Source organism: Cariama cristata, unplaced genomic scaffold (assembly GCF_000690535.1).
Source record: "Cariama cristata isolate BGI_N322 unplaced genomic scaffold, ASM69053v1 scaffold29155, whole genome shotgun sequence".
NCBI classification, from domain to species: Eukaryota; Metazoa; Chordata; class Aves; order Cariamiformes; family Cariamidae; genus Cariama; species Cariama cristata.
The window spans coordinates 24,780-49,688 of record NW_009618607.1 but is presented as its reverse complement, the minus strand read 5'-3'; the positions used below and the strand labels follow the sequence as shown (position 1 = coordinate 49,688).

Genomic DNA, 24,909 nt, shown 5'->3' with positions numbered 1-24,909 from the left:
GAGAGAAATATGTTATTTGGTGCTGATTGTTTGCCCAAAATCTCCTAATGAGTTAAAATTAAAGTAATTAAAAAAGAGGCTAAATGTCAAGGAAAAATTTCCCAAGCAACTGTTCCAAAGCCTGCTACTGGCTTCAGTCAGAGAAGGGGGGAATCTGTATCACCTGAGACACTTAAAGCTATGAGAAAAGAAACTAATGATTAAAAATGTCAATAGATAGGGCTTAGAGAGATGTCTTTCCTGTCTTTTCTGATTTTTAGTATCTCTGTAGTCTTAGGAATGAACTGGCCCTGTGAGGTTGAATGACAGCCATGAGTCATTATTTGAGTCTAAATTACACAGTTATCTCTGTTCTTCTAAGTTCCCATTTGGTTAATAGCTAAATTGCTGTATCTTTGCTGTATCGTTGGTATTCCAGGCATGCTGGGTTGTAAACCTGTGACAAGGTCGGAGTGTTGTAGCCTCTTCTACCTTGCGCTGGAAAAATCTAGCAGGCTTTAAGGGTGGCCATTGTCGATGTATTTCTGCTTTATATTTCATATTTTAAAAATAAATGCAAGCACCTCTTGGTAACTGTAGCAGACTGTCAAAGCTAATGTAGAGATTTAATAGTATAGCCAATAGAAGAGTTAATAATAAAGGATAAAATTCAGCCTTTATATAAGTTTATGTAAAACTGTAGAATTATTATTTGCTTGCATCAACTGAATTTGGCATAAAGGTAAGCAGGTGGGGACTTTTTTTTGAGAGAGAGAGAGAGAGAGAATTTGTCATCTCTGCTCATCCAAAGTAGTTGTCTTTGCTTTCAGGGTTTATTTGAAGTAGTCGAATGACTCCTTTGCAGCAGGGAAGCTGTTTGCATAGTGCTGTCAGTGACATCCCTTTCTTGCTATCTCTGTCTCTTGGAAGTGAGGCTCATGCGAGAGTAGGAGATGAGAAGATGCTGTATTTTACATATAACTTATACCTCGGTTGACTGGGTGCATATTTCTGGTGTTTTTAAGTTGGAAAAAAAAATACTCTAATGTGGAAAACAAAGCTGCAATGCTCTGGAACTAAGGGAGTTAACTGTCAGGGTACAATTATAATTCAGGAAGCTTGAGACCTGTGTGATCCTCTCTTGTTAGTATACACTTTTCCTGCTTATAGGTGTCCTGATCAACAGAGAGCTAAAGATAAGGATCTTATATTTTTTGCATGAAAAAGAGCACAGTAACAGTTTGATGAACAGACACTTTTATAATAAAACTCTTCTGTCTCACTGAAACTGTAGATTGGTAGCTATTACCTGACACTGAACAGTTTTCCTTTCAGTATTATCACACAGTGACTTAAATGTGATGAGGCGTTAGAAAAGATTGAATTATTTTACTTTTTCACTGGGTTCTGAAGCCATTGTGTTCTATTTTGGGGTAAATTATCCTATTTATCTTGTCTACATAAATACCTTTATGAATAATGCAAGAAGCTGAGGTGTTAAAAGTAAAAATTACAGACCTGTCCTTAAAGGACAGGATTAACATCCTGCAAGAGCTTATTCAAAACCAACTGGTGCCTTTATTCTACAATACAAAAACATGCCTTTTTTTGAGCATTTGTAAAGCCGTTATAGTGGAGTGTTGCCAGATCCATTAACAATTCTGTACTAATGACAGTTAAATAACTGAGTGGGGTAAGAACAGGCAATAGAACGGTCTGTACAGGATCTCCTTTTACATGGAAGTTGTGAGAAGGCTTGAGTGAAAAAACTGCAAAAATAGTTCCACAGGGGTCAGAGCAGCAATGTCTTATGTTGAAGTACAGTTAGAAATGAAAAATACTGCACTTAATGCAAAGGTAGTGCGGATATTTAGACAAAGACTACAGAGGCAAATTAAAGTTACAGAAAACTTTCAGTTCCCAAGGAGTTACTAAATTGGCTGTTTCTCACAAACACTCTGTTTTAGACTATCTAGCTATTAACAGACATACAGAAAGCCCGTACAAATTTGTCAGCTGGTGAATGTGTTTTCAGCCATGCTGACTTCTGTGAGCATGGCTTAGCCGCGTGGGATGACAAGGTGAAGATGTGCATGTAAAGACCCAGGCTCCTCCATCTATGGCTGGATGCTGTGAGAAGGCAGAGCCTGGAGTGCTGAGAGCCTGTGCTCGCCCTGCTGCCAGGAGCACCGAGGGCAGGCAAGACCTCAAGCACGGGAACACAGCCAAAAAATGTCCGCCCCTTGTTTCCTCTGGCCTACGTCATTACAGAATTTCTGAACAGGTTTTTCTGTACTCCTTTGAAGAATGATTATAATTTTTGTATGGTTTTCACTCTCAGGTCAGAGGTATAGACTTCCATTTCAGCTTAACATAACTTTACGAAGAAAGTATATATAGCATATTCTGGTAAGCATCTGCACACAAAAGAAACCACACACACACAAATAGTGCATCTATAGCTCAAATTCTATAGCAAAACCCAAACTCAGACTTGGATAGAGAGTATCCTCAGGCAAGTATGCAAATATAGCGCTAGGATCTATAGAAAAGCAAAGATGAAGAAAGGTGAATTGATTCTGCTTCCCTGAATTGGCTATTATGTATAGCAACATCTTCCTATGCAGAAAAAGATCCTCACAAAAGTGTTTTCAAAAGCCATAGTATGTCCAGATGGAAATTATCTAGTGAGTGAACTAAGTAATGTCATGGTATATGACACGCCACCTTATAAATCTGTTATTTGCAATTCCCTCATGGTATTACAAGCATTTTAAATCATTCTGAATTTCTAAAACAAATCCATAATATTTTCCTATACCTGCAGAGATATGTTTATATATATGCTACAAATAATGGACAGGATAACAGGAGAAGCTTACAAACATAACCATAATATTTTCTCCCCTTTTAGTCTTTATCACATCATTTTAAGCATGGAAATAAGAAATTGCAATGTATTAGACAAATGGAGAACTTGTTAATGGTTTTCCCTGTTTCTACCACTCTTCATGCGTATTGTATTACACGGTGCTGCTAGTGACGTGTTGCCAAAGGAATACTGACTTGCTGCAGAAGTGAGGGAAGAGTTGCTTCCCCATTCTCCTCCCTGCACCATCGGCCCAGCCCATCTCCAGCATACCCATACACACACACGCGTGCAGGAGAAGGCTGGGCCAGAGAGCAAGAAGGAGTTTATCCTGGAGAGGAGCAGGGCACCTCCTGTGAGCTGGAAATGGCTCTGGGAGAGGAGAGGTGGTGGTGGGGAGCAGAGCTTGAAGGATTTTTTCACTAGTTGCTTCTGCATCAGTGGTGTCTTTTGTGGCAGATTTTCCCAAATCAACCTGCACAGCAGCGCCTTTTCCTCTGCCCCTGGCGTGGGGAGGGCGGTGCTGGTGAAACTCCACTGGTTTAAGGAGATCGAGGGAGCGAAGGAAGAACCTATACAACTGAAAGCGAGTCCCATTTTCCCAGCTCTGCTGGTTTAAGAAATTGGTTTGTGTGTCCCTAAACATCAGTGGACAAAAGCTATTGACAGGTATGGTACTGCCACAATAAAGTCATCTAGTCTTGAAATAGTTCTGTGTATTACTTTACTTTTCCGACATAATCTAGAGACTCATAGGCTGACACTGCTCTTCCATTGAGTAAACTGCTGCTTAGTTTTGGTATCATGGCAGACAGACTTTCAGAAAAGTAATCTACCAGTCAATTAGTATCCAATACCATGAACCTAAATCAAATACACTTTCAAAAGGGCTCAAGTTCAGAAATGAACTTTAAGAAAACTCTATTGATTTTGTAAATTAAAAATGTAAAATTGAATGGATAGAGGTCCAGTACAGGCCTGACCCAAGGAAGCAATCTTTAAACAGGAACGTTCTCCGATTGAACACTGGGGAAGAAAAGAAAGCAAGAAGGATTCATTTGCAGTTGACCTGCAGTAGCAAAGTCATTCACTTTCCAAATAGGATTAAACTTGTTCCATCAGCTATGACATGTGAAAAGATCATGGTTATAAATTCCATTTGCTGTAATGAATTGAAAGTGTCTGAGTTTGCAAGCAGCACTCATCGTTGATGGACAGCTAGATTTGTGCAGTGTTTTAACACTAAAATTAGCTTCTACAAAATAAAAAGTATGGAAAAGGTGGCAGCAGTGACAGATTTTAAAGCATAAAAAAATTGACTTTATTGTTAGATGGAAGCTGAATAAAGCTGGAAAGAAATAGTGGTTATAACCCTGTTATGTAGATAACTGGCTTCATTCCTGAGTGGGGGTGAACACAAAACTGGAAAAAGGCATTTGTTTGGGTTTCTCAGCCATAGTTTAACAAGAATAAATATTGTTACTTAAATGAGGAAAATCGAACTTTTCTATGGTATTGCTTGTAAGATGTAAGAAAATGGAATTGTATTGAAGGATACTTCATTCAAAGCAATTTCAACATACATCAACGTGACTCCACTGCAGTCCACGAAACCATATTGGTGTATGTTGTTTTGTAAATTGAGGTAAACGCTACGCTCTGTGGTTACTTAATGACCTTAACTCAGTCTTGCATCAGGATCATGAGACATTTGTACTTCGATGCTTACAGAACTAAATGCAATTTCAGAACCTGTTTTCCCCAAATTTGTGTGTTTGGTGTACACAATTTTGTGTGTATTTTAAATGTGCCGATTGCCAAGAAAAAAACTCAATGGGTGAAAATGGCTGATATTTGTGAATAAATTGAGATTCGTTTTAATTGATAAGGTACACAGCTGAAAACTCTCCAAGATTTAAAAAAACAAACAAAAAAACCAACAAAAACTTGAGCTAAATAGAGGAATGAAAATATAATAGCTTCTTAAATTACTGCAAGGTTAACATATAATTAATTTGCTAATTTTAATTACAACCGTACAAAATGTGCTGAAAAATGCTCAAAGGGGAGAAGCAACCAGGTGCCAGCCATGATTAACCAAGGTTACTAGCAATTATGAGGTCTCTATTAACCATGTTACAGAAATGTTAAAAACTCCTTTATAAAAACAGCACATTTATTGAAACTCAGCAGGGTGTTCATCTTGCTGTACCTTTCCATTGCCACAGACTTGCTGTCATTTGCCTCACTCTTTTCCAGCTAAATGTTTTATTGCAGCTGAAACATGGATTGCTTTTTCTGTTTGACACACACTGTTATACATGCACTAGGTATTTATTTTGATCACATAAACAAAAGAGATTAACTATCATTTGCAAACTGCTCTGCACACCTTAAGTGCAGACAGCTGCCAATGTCACAGCTGAGCACTGGAAACACAAATCCTGAAGAAAATGCTTTTTGTTTCCAAGGCGTCCTGGGACATGCATTTTGTAAAGCAGGAATATTGCTGAAACTGCCCTTTCAGTGGAGAACCTGCTCCGCAATGCTTTATATGCACAGACAAATGTAAGTTCTGAGTTAAAACACAAAAAACAAAAACCAAAGAACAAAAAAATTCTGCATGTTTGCTTTGCCTTTTCAACAAATCGTAGTGGAAATGAATGTCTTGTATGTATCAAATTCCATGATGTATTATTGTTCTTTTTTAATTGTTGTTATGTGAGTCATGTTTTAAGTGTCTGTTGTTTGGAACTGTAATAAACCTTGATTCGTCTATTAAAAGAAGACCTAAAGAAAAAAAAGAAAACAAACATAAAACCAAAACAACAACAAAAAAACGAAGCTAAAGCATTGGTGTCGAAGGAAATTAATTTCCTGGCTGGCTTGTGTTTTTCTCTGAGGCAGATATTGATGAGTGTGCAGAGGGGATCATTGAGTGTCACAACCATTCACGCTGTGTTAACCTCCCAGGGTGGTACCACTGTGAGTGCAGAAGCGGTTTCCATGACAATGGAAGCTTTTCTCTTGCCGGGGAGTCCTGTGTTGGTAAGCAATGATCAGCATAGCGCTTTTTTTCCTCCTTCTGCATGGTCTTACAAAGTGACTATTGAGACACTGTCCTGAGCGCTTACTGTGTTTAAGGCTAAAATGAGAACGCAAGCGAGCGTGTCTGCGTGTGTCAGCATCCCCAGCCATGCGGCCTGGGTGCTACTTCAAGACACGTCGAATTTTTGAACGGTTATTACAGAAGGGAGGCAGTCGGAGATCCAAAGTGTGACTTGCTGTCCTTTGCCATTTATCATAATAAGTTGCAGTAAAACGTGAAATGAAAGTAGACTTTCTGGGGAGCATAATAGGCCCCAAAAAAGGGAAGAGTTGGTTTTCCGTTTTCAAATTTCAGCAGAGCGATATAAAAACACATTTGGGATATGTCTGTGTTGCTTTGGTTTGTTTGTTTTCCATTGTTTGGTATCTTCATCATTTTATTTTTAGAATTACGCGAATAGTATCAAGCTCTTTATGCACCACATTTGCAGAAAAAGGCCCTAACAGCATGAACGGAGAGGAATTTTTAAAGGGTGCAGAGGAGTTTGTCAGTTGTTTCTACAGGAGGACGAAGGATGAGGCTCCATGAGGAGTTAGGACTGGGTCTTGCAGTCTGGGTGCCCTTGACTGGCGATAAGATTTTGTGTGCCGCTACAGCAAGTAAGCAGTAATAAAATCGTAGTGAAGATGGTAATTGTGGCTTACCTCTGTCTTACAATTTTATCAGCTTTTTGCTTATTCTCAGGAGCCTTAGACATGATTTCTATATGATATTTTATCAGATGAGTTTAAAACTATTTAGAAATGATCCCAATTTAAATTCTATAGAGATACAAATCAAATTCTCATAGTTCTATGTCCTTTCTTTGGAATTTCAGTTACTTCATCTCTACTCAGTTCTATGAATTTTCTATAAAAGCGTTTCTGCTGCTTCTGTGAAGGACTTTTTTTTTTTTTCTTTTAACACTGTAGATTTTATTTATCTTGTCCATAAATACAAAGGGCTCTTTCTAAGATTTAAAGTATATGATTAAAGTAAAAGTCAAAATAAATATTTGTAATAAAAATATATAAATTTGCTTGTAACTTGTAACAAACATTGCCATCTTTTACAGATTTTGGCTATTAGAAGTCCTTGGGGTAAGATAGCATCGTGATTTAAAAATGCAGGGGAACAATAACTATTTTCAAAAGCAATATTTTGTAGATTGTCCAGCACTATTAACTTTTTACACATTGTCCTAAGCTGACATGGAACTCAATAAAATCACAGCAGTGAACTTCATTGGGGTGGCTGTGTAAAAAATGGCAAATTTTACAGCATTTTGTGATTTAACAGATAAAACACCATGTGAAAGTCATATATTTTAAACAAATTCTCAAATGTTAAGAGTTCTCCTCTGGTTTATTTAAATATTGTAAAAGGAGCGATGGGCAGAACAATGTTGAAAATACTTCCTTTATGAGAAGTCAAAGCAACATGACATAACCTTCAAAAAACCCTCAGGCAGTTGGGGATAAGGAGCATTTGTAGCATTCCTGATGCCTACCTGTACTGCTTTCATGAGGAACCCCATCACTTGTCAGGCTGACCTTAGGTAGCTGTTTTGGGACAAAGAAGATCTAAGGCTCAGGCTGGTGTCAGGAAAAGATGGATGCGTAGACAAGACTGTGGTTTTGAATGGCCCATAGCTAGGCTCAGTTGCTGGAAAGGTCGGTATTGCTTGCGTTACATGGTTATTAAAGGGAAGGGCACTTGGCTACTTCACAGCAAAAGGGAGCCCAAAATGTTCTGTATTCTGTGGAGATTGGAGAGATGAGTTTTCATGAAAACAAACTGCCCTCGTTTTGACCTGCACAGCATGCTGGAAGTTCGTAAGGTGAGGTGCTCATCTTGCCATATGCAAGTTGTAAACAGAATGTGAAATTAGCAGGGTTATTTTAACGAAATAGCTTTTCTGAACCATCTGCTGCAGGGTACCAGTGAAGAAGAGAATAAACCAGTTTATTTTATTTCATTATACTGGTTAGCCAATTGAAAATTAATTGAAAGATTCTGCTAACCCATATTGACAAAGAAATTTCAAACCATGATGTTTATTTTAAAGTACAACTAAGAATTGCTTAAAATGACAGATAGATAACACTACACATTCTAGCTAAAACTCGGTTTCTTGAATGCTGACTTTCATCATGTGCCAGAGCTTGTTTGCATGGTGGAGTATTTAGAGTCAGGGCCAGTGTCATTCACTCTATTTCAGATAAAAGAGGGTTCATCTGCTTAGCAACGGCATTTTGTCCTGGTATATTTTACAGACTGTATACTGAAATCCTGGTGTGTACCTGAGGTGGATTTGGGCCGTTGCCCTTCAGTATGTTTTGAAATGTTTCTTCCTTCCTTCCTGAAGGACAAAACTTGGAGAACAGTAAATAGGCTAAGAACATAAGTAAAAAAATTAAACCGTCCCCCACAAAATAACAATAATAATAACAACAACATATGAAAGTCATAAGGTGGTGGGAGGGAGTACTCAGCTCTGACAGATTGCCCGAAGCCCAGGCAGCCAGTTCCTTTTGGTGGATGCATTTATGTATCTATTGCTTAACCCCCTTTCCCTCCATTTATATGTAGGTGGTCTTGCAGCTGAGTCATTACTTGCAGTGTCTGTGCAGTGCTTGGAGAAGATTTCAAAAAATAACTTCTATTTGGGAAGTGTTGTGATACCTCAGTGCTTCTGAAAGCTTTATTCTTATCGACTAGGAGAAAGAGGTGGAGTTTGTCACCTGGCAAGGGACAAACGTGTAGATCAACGGATGTGGCAGGGAAGGTCATAATATTGCACCAGAGCTTAGGTAATAAGTATGTATGACTTAGCCAGGCCACTTCAAGCTTGGGAAAATTCTTTTATTGCTCAAAAATATCAACTGAAGGCAGCTTTGAAAAGGGAATATATTTCCACAGCCATGCTTTTATAAAAGGTGTCAGCTTCATAAGGTGATGGTGAGCAGGCTCAAATTAAGCGAATGTAATTTAATTTCCAGCGGTATTGTTTTTATGAGGCACTGGCCTTTCACAATATGTTATTAAGAATACTGCTTGCAGACAAAAGACAATTGCTATACTAAGTTGCTACCAAAGTTTGCTTGGCAATTAAAACATGTAGGCTATAGTTGCTAGGTTGTTGGGTTTTTCTTCTTTTTTAATAAGAGTTTTGCTACACTTTAAGGTAAACAAACAAAAATACTTTATAGACAACTATGAGTTGTCATATGATACGTATCCCACTATTGACTGCTATCTACTGATACCGTACTGAAGCAACTGCCATACATTGTTTTTATCCTGCACTAAGTACATGTTACCAAATACTGCTGCCTCAAGGCAATCATTGAATAAATCCTTACCACTGAATTTTCAGTGATAACCTTTAAGATTATCAGAACCACAAGAAGGAAGAAACTGGCAAAGAATTCTAGGAAGTTGTTAATGTCTCACAAAGCTTGCTCCTATCTACAGCAGAAAAATAAAAACAAATCAAATTATATTTTTTAATCTCCATCTCTCTTTAAGTGAGATGCTTCCAGTCTGTAGACAGCTGTTCAGACCCTGGAGTGCAGAATTCCTGATTCCATTTTTTTCATGATGTTTCGTGTTTCTGGGTCTCTACATTGTGACTTGCAAGCACAAAAGGAAAAGCAACCAAGGTAGCAGTCCCTGTCAGTTGTTGGTTATTTTTTCTTTTCTTTAAGAATCAGTACAAATTTTCTAAGGAATGTTAACACGGATCCTCCTTCCACCAAAAAACCGCAGGATTCACCATGTATTTTGTCCTGAAAGGTTGTGTAGCTAGACCTCGCTGCAGGTTCAGAGTAGCTGTGGTGGGGAAATGAAAGCTGGAAAAAGGTAGGACTCAGCAGCTTGTGAAAGAAAACTTCCCATGTATTAGTCTCCCACAAAAACTGGGTGCAGCAGTGCTTGAGGGTCAAGTCTGAATGGGTTTAAAATCAATTCCTGAAGCTTTCAGATATTTGATAGGCTGCTGCAGTGATGTCTGTTACCTAGATTAGAAAGTAAGAGAAAAGGAGGTTTGTTCTTTGTTTATTTTGCCCTCTTTCTGTGTCAAACAAAAAGCTAGACCCATCCTTTGAAAATGTTCCTATGTGCCTGAGAATTGCTTTTCTATCTATCGTTAGAGAAGTGGTACATAGACAGAAAGGTTTGCATATGGTACCAGAGCATCCAAGACCAACTCTAGAACCTGCTGGTTTACGACTTTCTTCTGTTCTGCTCATAGAATTTCTTAAAGCTCATAATATCAGTCTGTGTCTGTGGATTTTATCCTGCAAAATAAAAATGATCTTGCTTTCCATTTAGTAAATTCTGATTCTTGCATTCCGAGAGAAAGTTGTGTTACATGTCCTCAAGGTAATTGTGTTTAGTCATTTCTGTATTTCTAGAAAGCATTAATAAATCCTATATTCAGAATCTAATTTACTATGCAGTGTTCTTTAATAGGCCATTATGTCTCTATAGAACGAAAGTGCTATCATAAAAGATTTTCTAACTAAAAATGAATCTGTTTAGTGATTTTTGTTTTTTTTCAAACATGAGTTGAAATCACTTCGGTTTAGAAAGAAGGCAAATACATTAAGTGACAAGTTGCCTGTGAAAAATGATATGTCAAAACAGTGTTTAGTTAGCTTGTACATATATTGGTTTGGGAGCCCAGTGTACATTTTTCACATTAACATTATACTGTAATGGTTTAATGTACCATAACAGTTAAAATTAGCACATTAGTAGGGTTCTTTCTTCTGCAACAGCTTATCATGATATTACAGAGCACCACACTGCATGACTTGCTTGCACACATTTGTTAAGGTGCTATAGGAAAGTCACACCATTAAAACCTGAATAGCCTTGAAAACTAAGAAATGAAGTAGCTAGGGATTGGTTTAAAATCTCAGTGAAACCAAGTTAATGAACTTGTGTTGATATGTACAGTCATGCTTGTCTTCTACCCCATTCAAATACAGTGGCCATGGGACCTCTCATAATATCTGAGGCAAATTGCTTCTCGTTACAACCAAAAAGGATGGAAAAGGAAATTGCATCTCAGGGGATTATTCTATTTCATTTTGATTCTGATTTCTTCTCTGCCCACGTTACCAAGTTATCTTTATGTGCTTTGAGAGTATATTGGGAAATGAGCACATCTTGGGTGGTTTGTTTTCTTTCTTTTCCCATCCGCAAAATGTGACTGGTTGCATTGTGGCTAAAATACATATGATCGAGTGCTTGTTGCTGTACATTTGTTCAGAGAAGCACAGATTGGGAGTGTTTGAAGAGTGAAGATCTTGATCAGTTTTATGATAGCCCTGTGCAATGTTTGAGGTGACATGTCTCAGCAACAATCACTTTGCTGTTGGCTATACGTTGTTGATAGAAAATAGCATAAGGCTAGCATTACAAGCAAGTTTCTGATTATGGTAATTTCCTTTATATCCTCACTTTTCCTTGAAAAGGAACTGTATGGAGAGGGGAAGTAAAGCTCTGCCACTTTTACTTGGGTTAATTAGCAGTTATTGCCACAGATTATCTTAATAGAATGAATAAGATTGCAAAATCCTATTCCAGGTCTGAACATTAGATTGTTTTCATAGATTGATAGGATATATGAGAGAACTGATCCCCCAAAAGTCAAGACAGACATCTTGTTCTTGCCCTGTGTACAGGGAGAGGCTATGGAGTCTCCTTGCTGTTTCACATATGTACTTGTCCATTGTTCTTCAAAGCTGCTTGATTTATAAATGAATATTTCATCTTCTTCCTACCTAGTGTTGTTATAATGGGAAATAAGATTTGTGTACACTTGTGCCTTGCCCATCATTAAATGTCCCAGCTTTGGGCCTGCATCTTCTGAGAGCAGTTGTGGAAAAGCAAATGAAACCTGAGGGGAGTGTGGGGAATTTGAGCTAAGCAAGGATTTGAATAATATGAAAATAATCTGTATGCAAGAGTCTTGTCATACAATTTTCATATTCATATTAGAAGATTGTTTTGGACATGTTCAGAATTTTAAACTAGACTAATTTTTCAACACCTAAGTAGACACATTGATTCCAGTTGTTAAGAGAAATTTCACACTAAATATGAGTATTTTCTTCCATGTTTTGCATAGCCATCTACATGCTGATCTCATGTTGGTATGAGAGCAAGTCCGTTTGATTTCCATTAAACTGAAATAATTTCTTAACCTGACTGGGAGCTAACAGTATGGGAGCATTTGTCTGTTTTTTTTTTCCTTCCCCACCCCCCAATGTGGTTTGAGGCTGAAAGCGTGAAAGGGACAAAAAAATTTTACGCTTATAACTTCTTTTCCTCAAGTTACTGGGAACATGGGCTGTTTGTTCTGACTTTTAGAAATGTAATCAGTGACAAGAAAAAACTGCCAAAGGGATGTTCTCAGAAAATTAGCTCTATTAAAAGTTCAGCTGGAAATGAGTGCAGTGTCCAAGGCTTATATATTTGATTAATGACTAAAATTTTTAAATAATAAATGCCATAAAATAATAAGAAACCATCATTTCTGTAAAGAACACAAAAAGAAAGAGCAAACTGCGTAGCAATGAGGAATTGATGTTCATGCTATGTTACTCAGCTTTACTTGATTGGCTGCTTTGTCAAGAATGTCCCATTTACCAGTTTGGGCTGCTCTTAATGGGGCCATCCTTTTTATGTGTGCCAAACAGAGAAGAGCAGTAGTGGCACGTAAATAGGGTGTTCTTCCCTTTTGGTTATGTATGACAGATTAAGTTGGCTTTGTGCAGTGTGAACAGGTCTGTACTACTGAGAATATGAATAATGTTAGTTTCTATAATTGCTAACATCTGGCTTTCCATAAATCTGTTAAATTACATGGAAACGGAATTAGATTTCTGTGTCATAAGTAAAGCAATTACATGGAACTCTGTAGGCAATATAGCTTTATATTCATCTGTGAAATCCTTTTAGTTTTGAGCTATGAAAGCTAACCTTCTAATCTGCACTGTGATCCTCTTGCATCCTATATATATATGCTTTTCAAGGATCCCTTAATATGGTGGGAAAGAGAATATTGAAGATGTTTGGTGAAATCACCCAAGACAAAGTGAATGCTTCATTTATACCTTTGTTTTCAACATAAAATACAATTCAAAGTCTATTGAAATAGACTTTGAATATAATTAGATATAATTGGATGTAATTCATTTCATACCAATTCATTCATAGCTCTCTTCGTGTCACTCTTCGTGGTTTTTACCTCCTGTGATACTCTGGTGCTTGTTAAACAATGAACTACAAGTTTTAATTTCTCTTAGCACAGCACCTTTTACAGCACTGAGAGTGGACCTTTCAAGTACTCAGTTAGTGCTAAGCTATGCATTAGGGCAATAATGTTCTTTTTTGGCAATTAAGACTGTCAGGGCAGCAAAATACACCATTTTAGGGAAGTCTGAATTGTGCTATCAGGCCACTGGGAACATCTCTGACAAAGGATTGGCCCACAGGTTAGCCCAGGAGTGAAGCCCTTCTGCAGGGTAATTGCCTCCAGCTTCCCTTTGGGTCTGTAAGCAGAAAGAGGAACAGCCATTTTCTGGCGGCCCAGGCCCCTGACTCAGTTGCGCATGCTGATTTTGGTCAAATCCAAGGGCATGACCACGTTTCCACTTGTTCCTGGACTATTTATGAATTGAAATCGGGAATTTTACAAACCAGGTCAGAGGAAATTTAGTGATTTGATTGTTATAGAGGGTTTCCTTCAGCAGATTGAGAGAATTGTTAACGTCTTTTTAAGATCCTGCTTTCTGAGGAGATGACTTGTGAACCCATGGCACTTGTGCAAAGAGTAGGGCAACTGGCCATCACATCCCACCTAAATTAGACTTTAGGTAATTTTTATTTTTGTAACATCTATTGAAGTTTTAGATTTAGTGTTTTAGAGAAGAATTAAAAGTTGGGTAAAGTTGAACAGTTATAAATTTCATGCTAGCAATAAGGTTATTTTAAATGGTAAGTGTGAGGGTTCTTCCTTGTAATTTCTGAATTCATATAATAGTATTCTGGAATTTTCACGATAGAAACCATCATATACTTCTAAAGGATTTTCTTCTTCAGCCTTCCTCCCACCGTTGCTTACAGTTTCCATTGTTCATGTTGGAACAAAAAAGACCCACCAATTTACTGGTGTTTTATCTGGACAATCTGTCAATATATTGTTTAAGAACAGTCCAAAGTTATTTTCTGAAAGAAATATCTGTTTTTAACAAGTTTTTAACAATGTGATTAAAAATCTCATGGCTTTCGCTGCAAGAAAAAGAATGCTGCATTAACTCCCTAGATAAATTCATATTGCATAGTTATATTTTACACTCCAAAAGCAATTTTAATGAGATACTGTAATTCACTTTTCTCTAGTGTATAATGATTTTCTTTTGTTACTTATTTCTTTGTGTCATTGCTAAATCATACTTTTTCTGCATACCTTTGTTCTAAGACTTTTTTCCTGTATAAGGTGCCTCTGATTTCTTTCTTTATTTCCTTTTATTTTTTTTCTTTTTTCTTTCTTTTTTTTTTTTTTAAATTCACTTATACCTTCCAGCAATGGGAAAAGGATACAATTGATTGCTTTTAGTATGGGAAATGTTAATCATGCTAGGAACTTAAGAAGAATAGTGCACTTCTATTTTGGTGTAAAATCCAGAACAGAGAGTGGTCCGATTAACAGAAAGTCACTCTGATTGTTCACTAGTTTTCAATCACTGGGAAATCGCTATACACCCTTGTCTGAAGCTTAAAGTTCATCACTGATACACAGTTCCACTCTCAGCATTTACAATTAAGCCTGCTGGAGATAGTTTAAGAATTCTTGGTAGAATCAAAATAAACACTAAAGAATAACCTAAAAAAGAAATCCAAGCTTAACATCTAGCAAGTAAATATGGAAGATATCAGAAAGAGGCACCCTCTTCTACCAGCAAGGCAGATGAGCAATAATTACTTAATACGGAAATAAAATTTTCCCTGTGAAAAAAAATGTCCAAAGCATTATAAATCTTCTGTTTTGCAGATATCGATGAGTGTGCCTTAAAGACCCACACCTGTTGGAATGATTCAGCCTGTGTGAACCTGGCAGGAGGGTTTGATTGCCTTTGTCCGTCTGGACCATCTTGCACTGGAGACTGTCCCCATGAAGGCGGCTTCAAGCGGAACGGGCAGGTGTGGACCCTGAGAGAGGACAGATGCTCCGTTTGTTCCTGCAAGGTGAGATCCAGCTCGTCTGGATTTCAGGAGTCCTTTAATTCTCTGGGATCATGTCAGACACCCAATATTGCAGTGCTACTGGTGTTGGCAAAAATACTAGCCTAAGCCCAAGGCGCTGAGGCAAAAGGTAAGCTCTGTGGTGGGCACTGAAGCTGTTATGGGGAAATTCTTCTGGGAAGTAATCTTTTTTCTTATTTTGCACAACCACAGGCACAGCTGAAAAAAGGCTAACACTGCTGAGCTTCTGCCATATCACCCTGTGGGCCAGAGCCACTCAGAGCATGCCATGACGAGGGTCTTGCATTACCCTTTAACACAATGTGCAGGCGATTAGCACGCTTACTGGAAATGTTGAAAACTGTTTTCAGTTTCTCTTTCACATGAATATGCATCTCTCGGGGCGAGTACTGTGGTCAGCCATCTTCCTGTTGGTGGTGTTTCCCTTTACTTGGAATACATGCAAATTAACTGGGTGAGAAGGAAGGCCTGACCATGAGTCAAAGGTTAGGGGACCTAGCAGCAGGCACTTAATTTCCTCAAGTGAAGAAGAGTGAAGGCCAGCTTTCTCCTCCTCATGCCAGCTTGGCTGTGTTGGCGGCTCTCCCACTTGAGTAGTGCAGCTCTCTCTACACCTTTGGAGAAGGCAGGCATAGCATAAGTAGGTCTACCTTAGAGTTAACACTTAGATCAGGTTGGGTTTTTTTTCCCCCTGGAAATCATCAGTTCTTTTCTGAGTATAGTAGCTGAGTTAAAAGAACATTTGACTCTACTTTAATTTTCATTAGTTGAAAGAGGGATGCTGTCATTGAAATTCGAAGAATTTTAGAAATGCACCAGTCTGAGACGTGGTTGGTCTTTTATGGCCACTTTGACCTGATGCGTTCGCAGCACTGGTAAAGCTGTCCTTAGATTCAGCAGAACGCTATTGACCCTTGCATCAGTGTAAGTAAACCGAGATTTTGGCCACTGTGAAAAGCTGAACATAGAGCATGACAACTGGTCTATCAGTCCCCATGTCTCAATGCTTACGAGCCAGAGAAGCATTAGAGTGTTTGAAGGGGCCAAGGGGGAAGAGTTGCTTTGAAGTTGCAAGAAGCTGAAAGGCCTCATCATTTCTGTATTGCAATGTATAGGAGAAGGGAAAATTAAGACTTTAGAGTGAATAGAACCCACAAAGTACACGGCTGTTTTGGGCTCAAAAGGGAATATGTTCTTTTTAGTTGCTATATTTTTTACTTCAAGTAGCCTCAAGCTCCCTAAAACTCCTCCCTTCAGAAACTGAAGTGTACAACTCCACTGAATATATATCAAGCTTTTATTGTAATCTTGGGGAACTGGCTGGCTTATGAAAGGATTTCCAGTCAATAGAATAAACAGTTTAATATATGTGAAGACATCTGGTCTGCCTTTGCAGAATTATAACAATTAGTATTCCCATTTTAGGTTGCTTGTAATTTGTTTTATTTGCCATTTCTCATTGCACTTATTTCTTATGTTGAATGCTCTTATTAGTATATGAAAATACACAAGATGATTAACAAGTACATAGATATTTTAAACTAAGCCTGGCACTGTTTGTTGCTATGACTCTTCCTTTATATCTTCCTCACTTTCCAGTTTTTTCCTCTGTGAATTAACATTTGCATTTAATTTAATTCCAGTAGCTGCCTGTTTCAAGAGCCAAATTCTCATCTATAGACCAGGGAAAACAAGGAGAGCTCCTCCTCTGTCATATCCCGGGCAGAACATAAAGTCTTTGCTCAATGTTCATTGAAATATGTTATTGAAACATATTTTTATAAATCATGATAGCTTCCAGTACACCAAACTACTTCTCAGACCTGCTGCAGGACTCTTTCTTTTTCATGCAGTTGCATGGAGAGCTGGCCCTGCTTGACATTTTTGCAGCGTGCTTGGTTTTCAGGGAGGAAAAGGGCAGAGTGTAACTAAATCATTCCTTATACTTCTTACTCGAACTTTGAAATGATCCTACTCGCTTGTTTTATCTAGGAGACAAATCAGCATTTCAGATTTAAAATAATGTGTTTTCTTTTGGCTTTTCTTTTGTTATGGTTATTTTAGGAAAGGTCCGGTGGATATATTTTGTGCTTTGGCTGAAACGCATAGGTCTCATCTTGAAAATATTTTAACTTAAAATCTGGTGCAAAGGAAATTAAACACCTTACTTAACCTTACTTAGTGAACTTCAAAGTTATTTGTGGAGTAGGATACTATGAGTTATGAGAAATCCTATTACCTCAGTTATATAATGAAACAAAGTGTCACTATTTAAGCACAGGGGATTATTTCGGTGTTTTATCAGACCCAGTCTCTTCGAACCATCCTCATTCATCTGAATGAATATAAAGTTTACAAAAACGTAAATTCTCAAAACTCTAAATTAATATCATGCTTTAAGTATATTTGATGTGTCTTCTACAGGCATCTTCCTGAACTCTTGTGGATTTAATACACAATCAAATTTAAGCGTGGTAGAAATTTGAAGGGAAGTGAGGAGCTGTTCCTTTCTCCCATGAAAAAAAACTAAGCCTGGCTGTACAGTCTGGCTATATCTGGGCTTTTGAGTCGGTCCTCTGATTAAGACAACCCTCCATTCCCCGTATGAAAAAAACCTCGGGAATAAGCACAGCACTGGGAACAGGGGGATGCACCAAGGTGAAGTGTGTTCCTGAGGATGAGAATAGTTTGGTGGTTTGGTTTCTGCACGGTCTGATTTCTGTCCAAATTGGCTGTGGAAACTTGAGTCACCCTTTACAGCGATTCCCTTGTGTATCGGTTTTTCCTTTGGTAAGAACAATTTTGTGTTCATACCGCCGATGCTTATGAAGCCTGTAGAACTGATTCAGTAAGGAAGGTGGGGAGGGAGAGGTACTAATAAGATGCTATATGTTATTACCCACCAAAAAAACCTAAGTTGCTTTCTGTATATTGCTGCATTTTCTATATATTTTTCAATGCTACTATAGAGCTGCAAAGATGCAAGTGGGGTGTTGTAGCTTAAGAGGCTTTGTGTCACTGCAGTATAGGGATAAAAACGTTTTTTGAAAGGCACGGAACTAATGAGGTTGTAGATAAAGCACAGATGCTTAAAGAATAAAGAGAGTTAGCAGTGTATTATGATTACCAAAAGGTCTCTGGCAAAATTATCAGGCTTTGTCAGTGTTCTGAAATACAGAGAGTAAAGGCAATGTAAAAGGTTAGCTGCTCCCCAGAGGTAACAGCATGGGAGCTCAGAGCAGCAAGAGCTACTAGCACTGTCACCAGCTGAAAGAGGAATTTGAAAACTGATCTTGAAAGCTTGGAAACTGAATTGGAACTAAGCAGACAGGTTATTGTTAGCCATTATTAATCAGCACTCCATTATGGAGAGGACAGAGGCTGCCACTGTCGAGGGCATTGGGTTGCCCGGGTGCCTGGCATAGCCCCACGTGCCTGGAGCTGGTCAGCCTGGCAGAGCATTTGTGCTGAGCTGGGCTTGATATCTGCCCTCAGCGAGAGGTGGAGGATGGTTGTGCTTTCCCACCTGCAAGAATGGAGATTTAGTCATAACTGTCTGTCAGGGAAGGCTTTCGGCTCTCTTCTTTCACCACTTGCTGAAGGGGAGGATGACTTCTTTCTTTGTTTTTTCTGGAAAGGGTTTATTCCCAGCATTGCATCTGGACCTGTGGCTAAAGGAGATGGGCCACTGCCAGTCTTCCTTACCTTATGATTTACTCAAACTGCCAAGTAAGGGAATAAAGCTTGTTTATTCCTTCTCCCACAGCTAAAGCAGCAAACTACCCAGAAGTACAGAATCCTTAGTTATCTTAATTTGATACAAAACTGAATAAACACTGAAGGACAATCTAGTCCTATGCCCTGTGGCTGGCAAAAGCAGCTGAGATCCATGTTAACCTAGAAAGTTTTCTACATTTCCGTAATTCTGTGTTCTCTTCAGCTTTCCTTGTTAGGCACAAGAAATCATTTTAATTGTTCTTACAACAGAAAGTAATATTCTAATCAATTCAAAACTCTGATGAAATGCAGCAGTGACGCTGATGGGGGTATTGTGATTCCCTGATGCTGACTTTGTACATGTTGCATTGTGGCCAAGGCTGGCTTTGCTTAAAAACAAGAGCCAACAGATTCCTACATCAAAACATAAACAAAACAACCACCCATGCTGCATGCTGTGGTTGTGGCATTTTTGTGTTCGCCTGTGGAAAAGACAGCCTGAGCTGCTGTCACTCTTTTTAGTAATCACTTTTTAAATGTATCAGAGGAAGTAAATTCCCTTGCTTTGATAGGTATCCCTTTATTTGGTGCTAATGAAAAACTTTTTTTCCTTCTTACATCAGATACAGGTTTAAAGACTCAGAACAAGTTTCTGATGAGAATATGGAAAAAATGCAATGAAATGAGTTGTTGTTTTAGGAATTGTACAGTTGTGATCCAAAGCAAAATGTAGCTTCATTCCTCTCGCAGCTCTAGCTTCAAATTGGCTGCAGGGGACCCCTGGCTTGAATAAGGACTAATCCAGTAACTAGCACTGAATGCAAAAGAAGTTCATGTCCAAACTTTTTGATAATCTCCTCATTGTTAACTGTGATTTCAGTTCCCAGACTACGTGTGGCCTATCAGTATGTTGTCTTGCCTACAGTAAGGGGTATAATTTCAAACACGATAGTGCATCCAATTTTCATAACTAGAATTAGAATCAATTTGTTTTTCTGTGATGCAAAGAGAATATATCCTTTTCTCTTTACATGCAGAAGCAATTCTTCTGTTTATCTCAAATAGTTCTGTTTAATGGTCTTTATCAAAACAGGCCATCCAATACTGTAAGCAAATATTTAGCAAAATCATATTTTGGAGAGCCTGTGGAATACAGGCCCACTTTAATATGTGAACTGAATTATAATGGGTGATGATAAGTCCATTTAGCTTTAAGCTGGTGTACTGTAGGTCCAGATGTGAAACAGAACCCGTGCTGAATTCAGAGTGAAGAACGATTAGTGCTACTGTGATTTTGCTCTATTGTGCTCCTATGAAGTTAAGGGGACCACTGTCATAACTTCAATTTATTTATTCAAGTGATTTTCTTCACAGTGATACATTCAGTCAAAATAGTGCTAAACAAATATTATATGTATTAGAGTGGCAACTGCTTGAAGAGTCCATTGATGTAACCAATGAGATATGAAATTGCTTCACTATATTCCTTCTGAGATACTGATTTCTTTTAAATTAAATTAGCTGGAGACAGGAAAACAGTATTCTGAGCTTCAGGCAGTGTTGGATCCATGCACTGATAGAAATTGGGACAATACTGGTATTTGAGGTATTACTCACAACTGGCAGGATCCAATCCTTGTTGGCGGTAACACCGACTGTGTTAAGAACTTCGTATTTCCTGATATGCCAAAGACGTGCCCTTTGATATATATATCCTGTGACCTCATATGGGTTGCTGTCTGGCAGTTTGTGGTTGACATCAGGGCAATGTGTCCTTGCAGGATGGGAGGATTTTCTGCCGGAGGACAGCCTGTGACTGCAAGAACCCCAGCGCTGATCTCTTCTGCTGCCCGGAGTGTGACACCCGTGTCACCAGCCAGTGCCTCGACCAAACTGGGCACAAGGTCTACCACAGTGGGGACAACTGGACCTACAGCTGTCAGCAGTGCCGTTGCCTGGTATGGGTAAAGCATTTTGGAAGGGAGCAAGAATAATAAGGATTATGACTTATAGCAAAGCATACCTGAAAGCAGGCTCTTGGCTCTCTCTTTGCCTGCTTTTCAGACTGGGAATGACAATAAAGCACTTACAGAGCTCCAGAGAACTGAAAGCTACACCATCAGTTTTCCTCTTACTGCTGAATAAAGGAGGTCTAATGAACAAAATGGAAAACTTGACAAAAGCTTGGAAACCTGGACACTGTATTCACTTCACCATTAGTCTACTTTTGAGAACTTTTGTAAGGTCATCTAATCTTTAAATGACTTCTAAATATTTTTTTCACATGTGATGGATTTGGTTGGAGGAGTTTCAGCTTTTAATTATGTCAGCTGGTGTACTTATCTTATCAAAATGGACAATACAATTTTTTTTTTTTCATTCAGCAAATGCTGGAGAAATGGAATGCCAATGCCATGTGGTGAATTAGGAAAAATTAACCAAAAAGAGGATAAAGAGAACTGAAATTACTAGACAAACATGCAAAATAAAGAACATCTATTTTCTCATTAGGCACTGTAGATTATTTCCCTAAAGCTTTAAGTTTTGCACAGATATACTAATTAGTACAGCAATGAACTTCATTAAAATTATCAGTTTTCCATTTATAGCTATCTGTATAGCACAGTCTTTATACATGATATTAATCAAAAGATGTCTGAGCATCAGGAAACAAATTACATTCAAAGCTAAGTTACTGTTAAGAGATAATTATCCATAATGTACAGCAGTAAGTATTGTATTTTGTGTTCTCCTAAGATTTTTTTTTAATGTTTGCAAAAGAACAGCAAGAAACATTTGCAGCCAGCAGCAATGGCAAATATTAGATATGACATGTTTTACAAGGGATACTGAGTTTGTGGCTAGCAGTTCTTTGCCTGATTTTATGATTGGGTTACCATACAGAGCTAAAAGACAGTGATGCTCTAATCAGTGCTACATGTAAGGTTCTGTGCAGTGTGGGATGTTATCAACATCTGAAGGGCTTACAGAGTAGCATAATGCAAGTTATTGGAGCCCTTTGCAGGTTAAGTTTAGACACACAGAGCAATACTCTGCAGAACTGACCTGATGAATCTCTCTGCTCCATGTTTCTATCTACTAAACTGCTTTTTTTACAAAGCTAAATAGTAAAATAAAATGACTCAGTGGAACATAACCGGTATTGCTCTAACAATTCCTTTAGGACTTGACAGTAAAATCAATTTTGGCTGTTGCTAGTTAGATCAATGTTCAATGCCTCTCAAACATGCTAACCTACCTCTATCTGCAGTGTTAATTTTCTACTTAAACAGTTGCTGTGATCCCGCAGAGATGTTTATGTGACCAGGCGTAGAAAGAGTGCGTGAGTCTGCAAGGCAATCACTGCTAAAATTATAGTTTATGGAAAATATTGGAACCCAGTATTTAATGCTGCCTTTAAAAACCCCAGAGAACTCAAGTTCGCCTGCCACGATGACGACAGTGTTGTTTAGTCAAGAAACAACCAAATGATAGTCTGCCACATTTAGGAAACTTCAGCTCAGTGGTCAAACATGCATTTGTATGATCAACCAAACTGAGAACTGGTCCGTTAAGTTTATTTCAATTTTGGCAAAATAAAACTTTTCTGTTCAACAGGATGCAAGGTTTCTCGATATCTAATAAATGGCAACAAATTCAATGAGCTTTGCTTCCCTTTTTACAGGAAGGAGAGGTAGATTGTTGGCCTCTTCTGTGCCCAAATCTAAACTGCGAGTACACAGCCATCTCGGAAGGCGAGTGCTGTCCCCACTGTGTCAGTGACCCCTGTCTGGCTGACAACATCACCTACGACATCAGGAAAACCTGTCTAGATGGCCATGGAATCACAAGACTTAGCGGCGCTGTATGGACAATGGTCGGATCTCCTTGTACAACCTGCAAATGCAAGGTACGATGGTCAGAGTAGAATGGTGATGGAAATATATGTTGCTGCATAAAATCAGGGTCATTTTCTGCCTTTGGAAGCTCACATTCAGATCTTGGGGAAGTAAATGAGACTTGAGGGCAGAAGCCTACAGAAAACCCATGCTTTTTGTGTTTTGCAGGGTGGAAACAAACCAATTCTGTGCTTGTTGAAAATATTGAAGGCAGATATGTAGTACCGCAGTGAAACTTTCAGACGTTTTGTTGGAGAGCCCTTCAGGCATTCTCAGTATGAATCTAGGCTAGTATTTTAATAATTGCCTACCATGGATGTTCATGAAAATGTGCTTTACAGAGCTGGGAAGCAGAGGCAAAAACACTAATAAAAGTTTCACCGGCAAGTACACAAGTAGAAACGCATTGCAGCTCAGAGATGAAGGCACTCCCACAACAGAAGTGGGAAGGGAATGTCACAGTTTCTGTTCCCTGATCTCATCAAGATATATTTAATCCAATGGGTCTAATGCAGAAGTGCAGTCTGTCTCCCTTGCTCTGTGCAGTGATGACCCCACTGCGCTAATACCAGAATTATGAAAATGTTGTTTTGGGTTATATAAAACATTCTTCTGTTCTCTGTGGGAAACCAAGCTGTTGCTCCAGGGCTTTAAATTATCGAAGGTAGCTTTCTGCCATTCTTCAGAATTTTTTCTATTGGTTTGTGTTGAATTTTAAAAAAAAGGAAAAAATTGGTCCTTTGGGGTTTTGGTGGTTGCTCTGTTTTTTTATTATATAAGATAGTTTCATAAATGGATATTGCAGGAAGATATTTAACAATGGATTAAACTCCAAAACCGTATGTTTTTTGGTTTTTTCCCCCATATGTGTCTGCCATGAATCAAGAATCTGAACTATCTGCTTTATTTCAGACAAACAGAAAGCTTCCTTGCGTGGATCACATCAAAACTTTCTCCATTAACTTTCTTGCATGGGAGAAAAATCCAATCATCTCTGTTGTCATTGCTGTGCTGTATTTTATTATGGGGAGGGACCCCTGAGTCTTTCACGTCCAAGTTTCTAGTTCACGTGTAGTTCAGGACAGTTCAGTGCTATTTGGCAAAGTCAGCCTCCTCAAAAAGCCACCACAGTTAGGACCGATGAGGACACCTTGGGATGATGGCTTAAGCAGATTTTTGTAAGCAGTAGATGTGTCAGAGATGCATCTATCTCTGCATGCCACCAACCCCTTTGCTCTTTGTGACTTGTTCTGCCGAGGTGATTGACACCTGCTTGTTTGTCTGTGCAGAATGGGAACGTCTGCTGCTCGGTGGATTTAGAGTGTCTCGACAATAACTGACCTAGTCAGACTGGACTGTGCCAAGGGAGGAAAACTGATGAAGTTGACACCTGAAATGAAGTCGTATGCGTTGGCGTTTTATACAACAGACAATTACCAAAGTCTCCGCATGAGGAAGATGTTTGGGAGTTGCCTTTGGGACCTATCACTATGCTCATCCTTGCTAGCCTTGTCTGGGTGACTTACAGTACAGCGCATATAAGTCAATGGTTGTTAAAAGTTTTCAGTGTTGTAAATTACACACTTTTCCTGTCAAGACATTTGCAAATATGTTTAAATTATTTCATGGGTAAACAAATGCTGTATTTTTGTTTTAATTTGTGTATTGACAACATGCTAGAATTCAGCTCTTCTTACTTTGAATCTAGATTTTACAAATAAGACAGCCTGTTGTGATTTTGTCCCATGATCTCACGTACTTAGTTCCAAGGTCCCTGTCAGATGTATTTATGAAAATATGTATGTATGTACAGTCAAATTGCATAGTACTTATATTTCACAGCTGTCCAACATTTTAAAGCATTCAAAGGTATATTTGATTGGACAGAAAGTAATCAAAATAAGTCTGTCTTAAAAATTTATAAATTTAAATGCTATGTACTTAATGAAATGGCAAAAAAAGCACTTTCTTCTCCAAATATGCGGAGCAGCAGCAAGACTCCTGTAGTGAGAAATGCAACTAAAAACACATTCCACTGCCGATTCAGCATGTATTCAGGAAAGAATCACCAGTCA

At 38.5% G+C, this 24,909-nt stretch overlaps 1 protein-coding gene across 1 annotated transcript; it reads left to right on the top strand.

Moving 5' to 3' along the window:
* The first annotated feature begins 2,537 nt into the window (after positions 1-2,537).
* LOC104162248 (protein kinase C-binding protein NELL1-like) lies at positions 2,538-24,677 on the top strand. The gene is made up of 6 exons (XM_009700930.1): positions 2,538-2,547; positions 5,756-5,896; positions 15,007-15,200; positions 20,717-20,893; positions 22,621-22,845; positions 24,124-24,677. The coding sequence occupies exons 1-6, from the start codon at positions 2,538-2,540 to the stop codon at positions 24,172-24,174; spliced, it is 798 nt and encodes a 265-aa protein (XP_009699232.1). The 3' UTR covers positions 24,175-24,677.
* Positions 24,678-24,909: the final 232 nt, after the last annotated feature.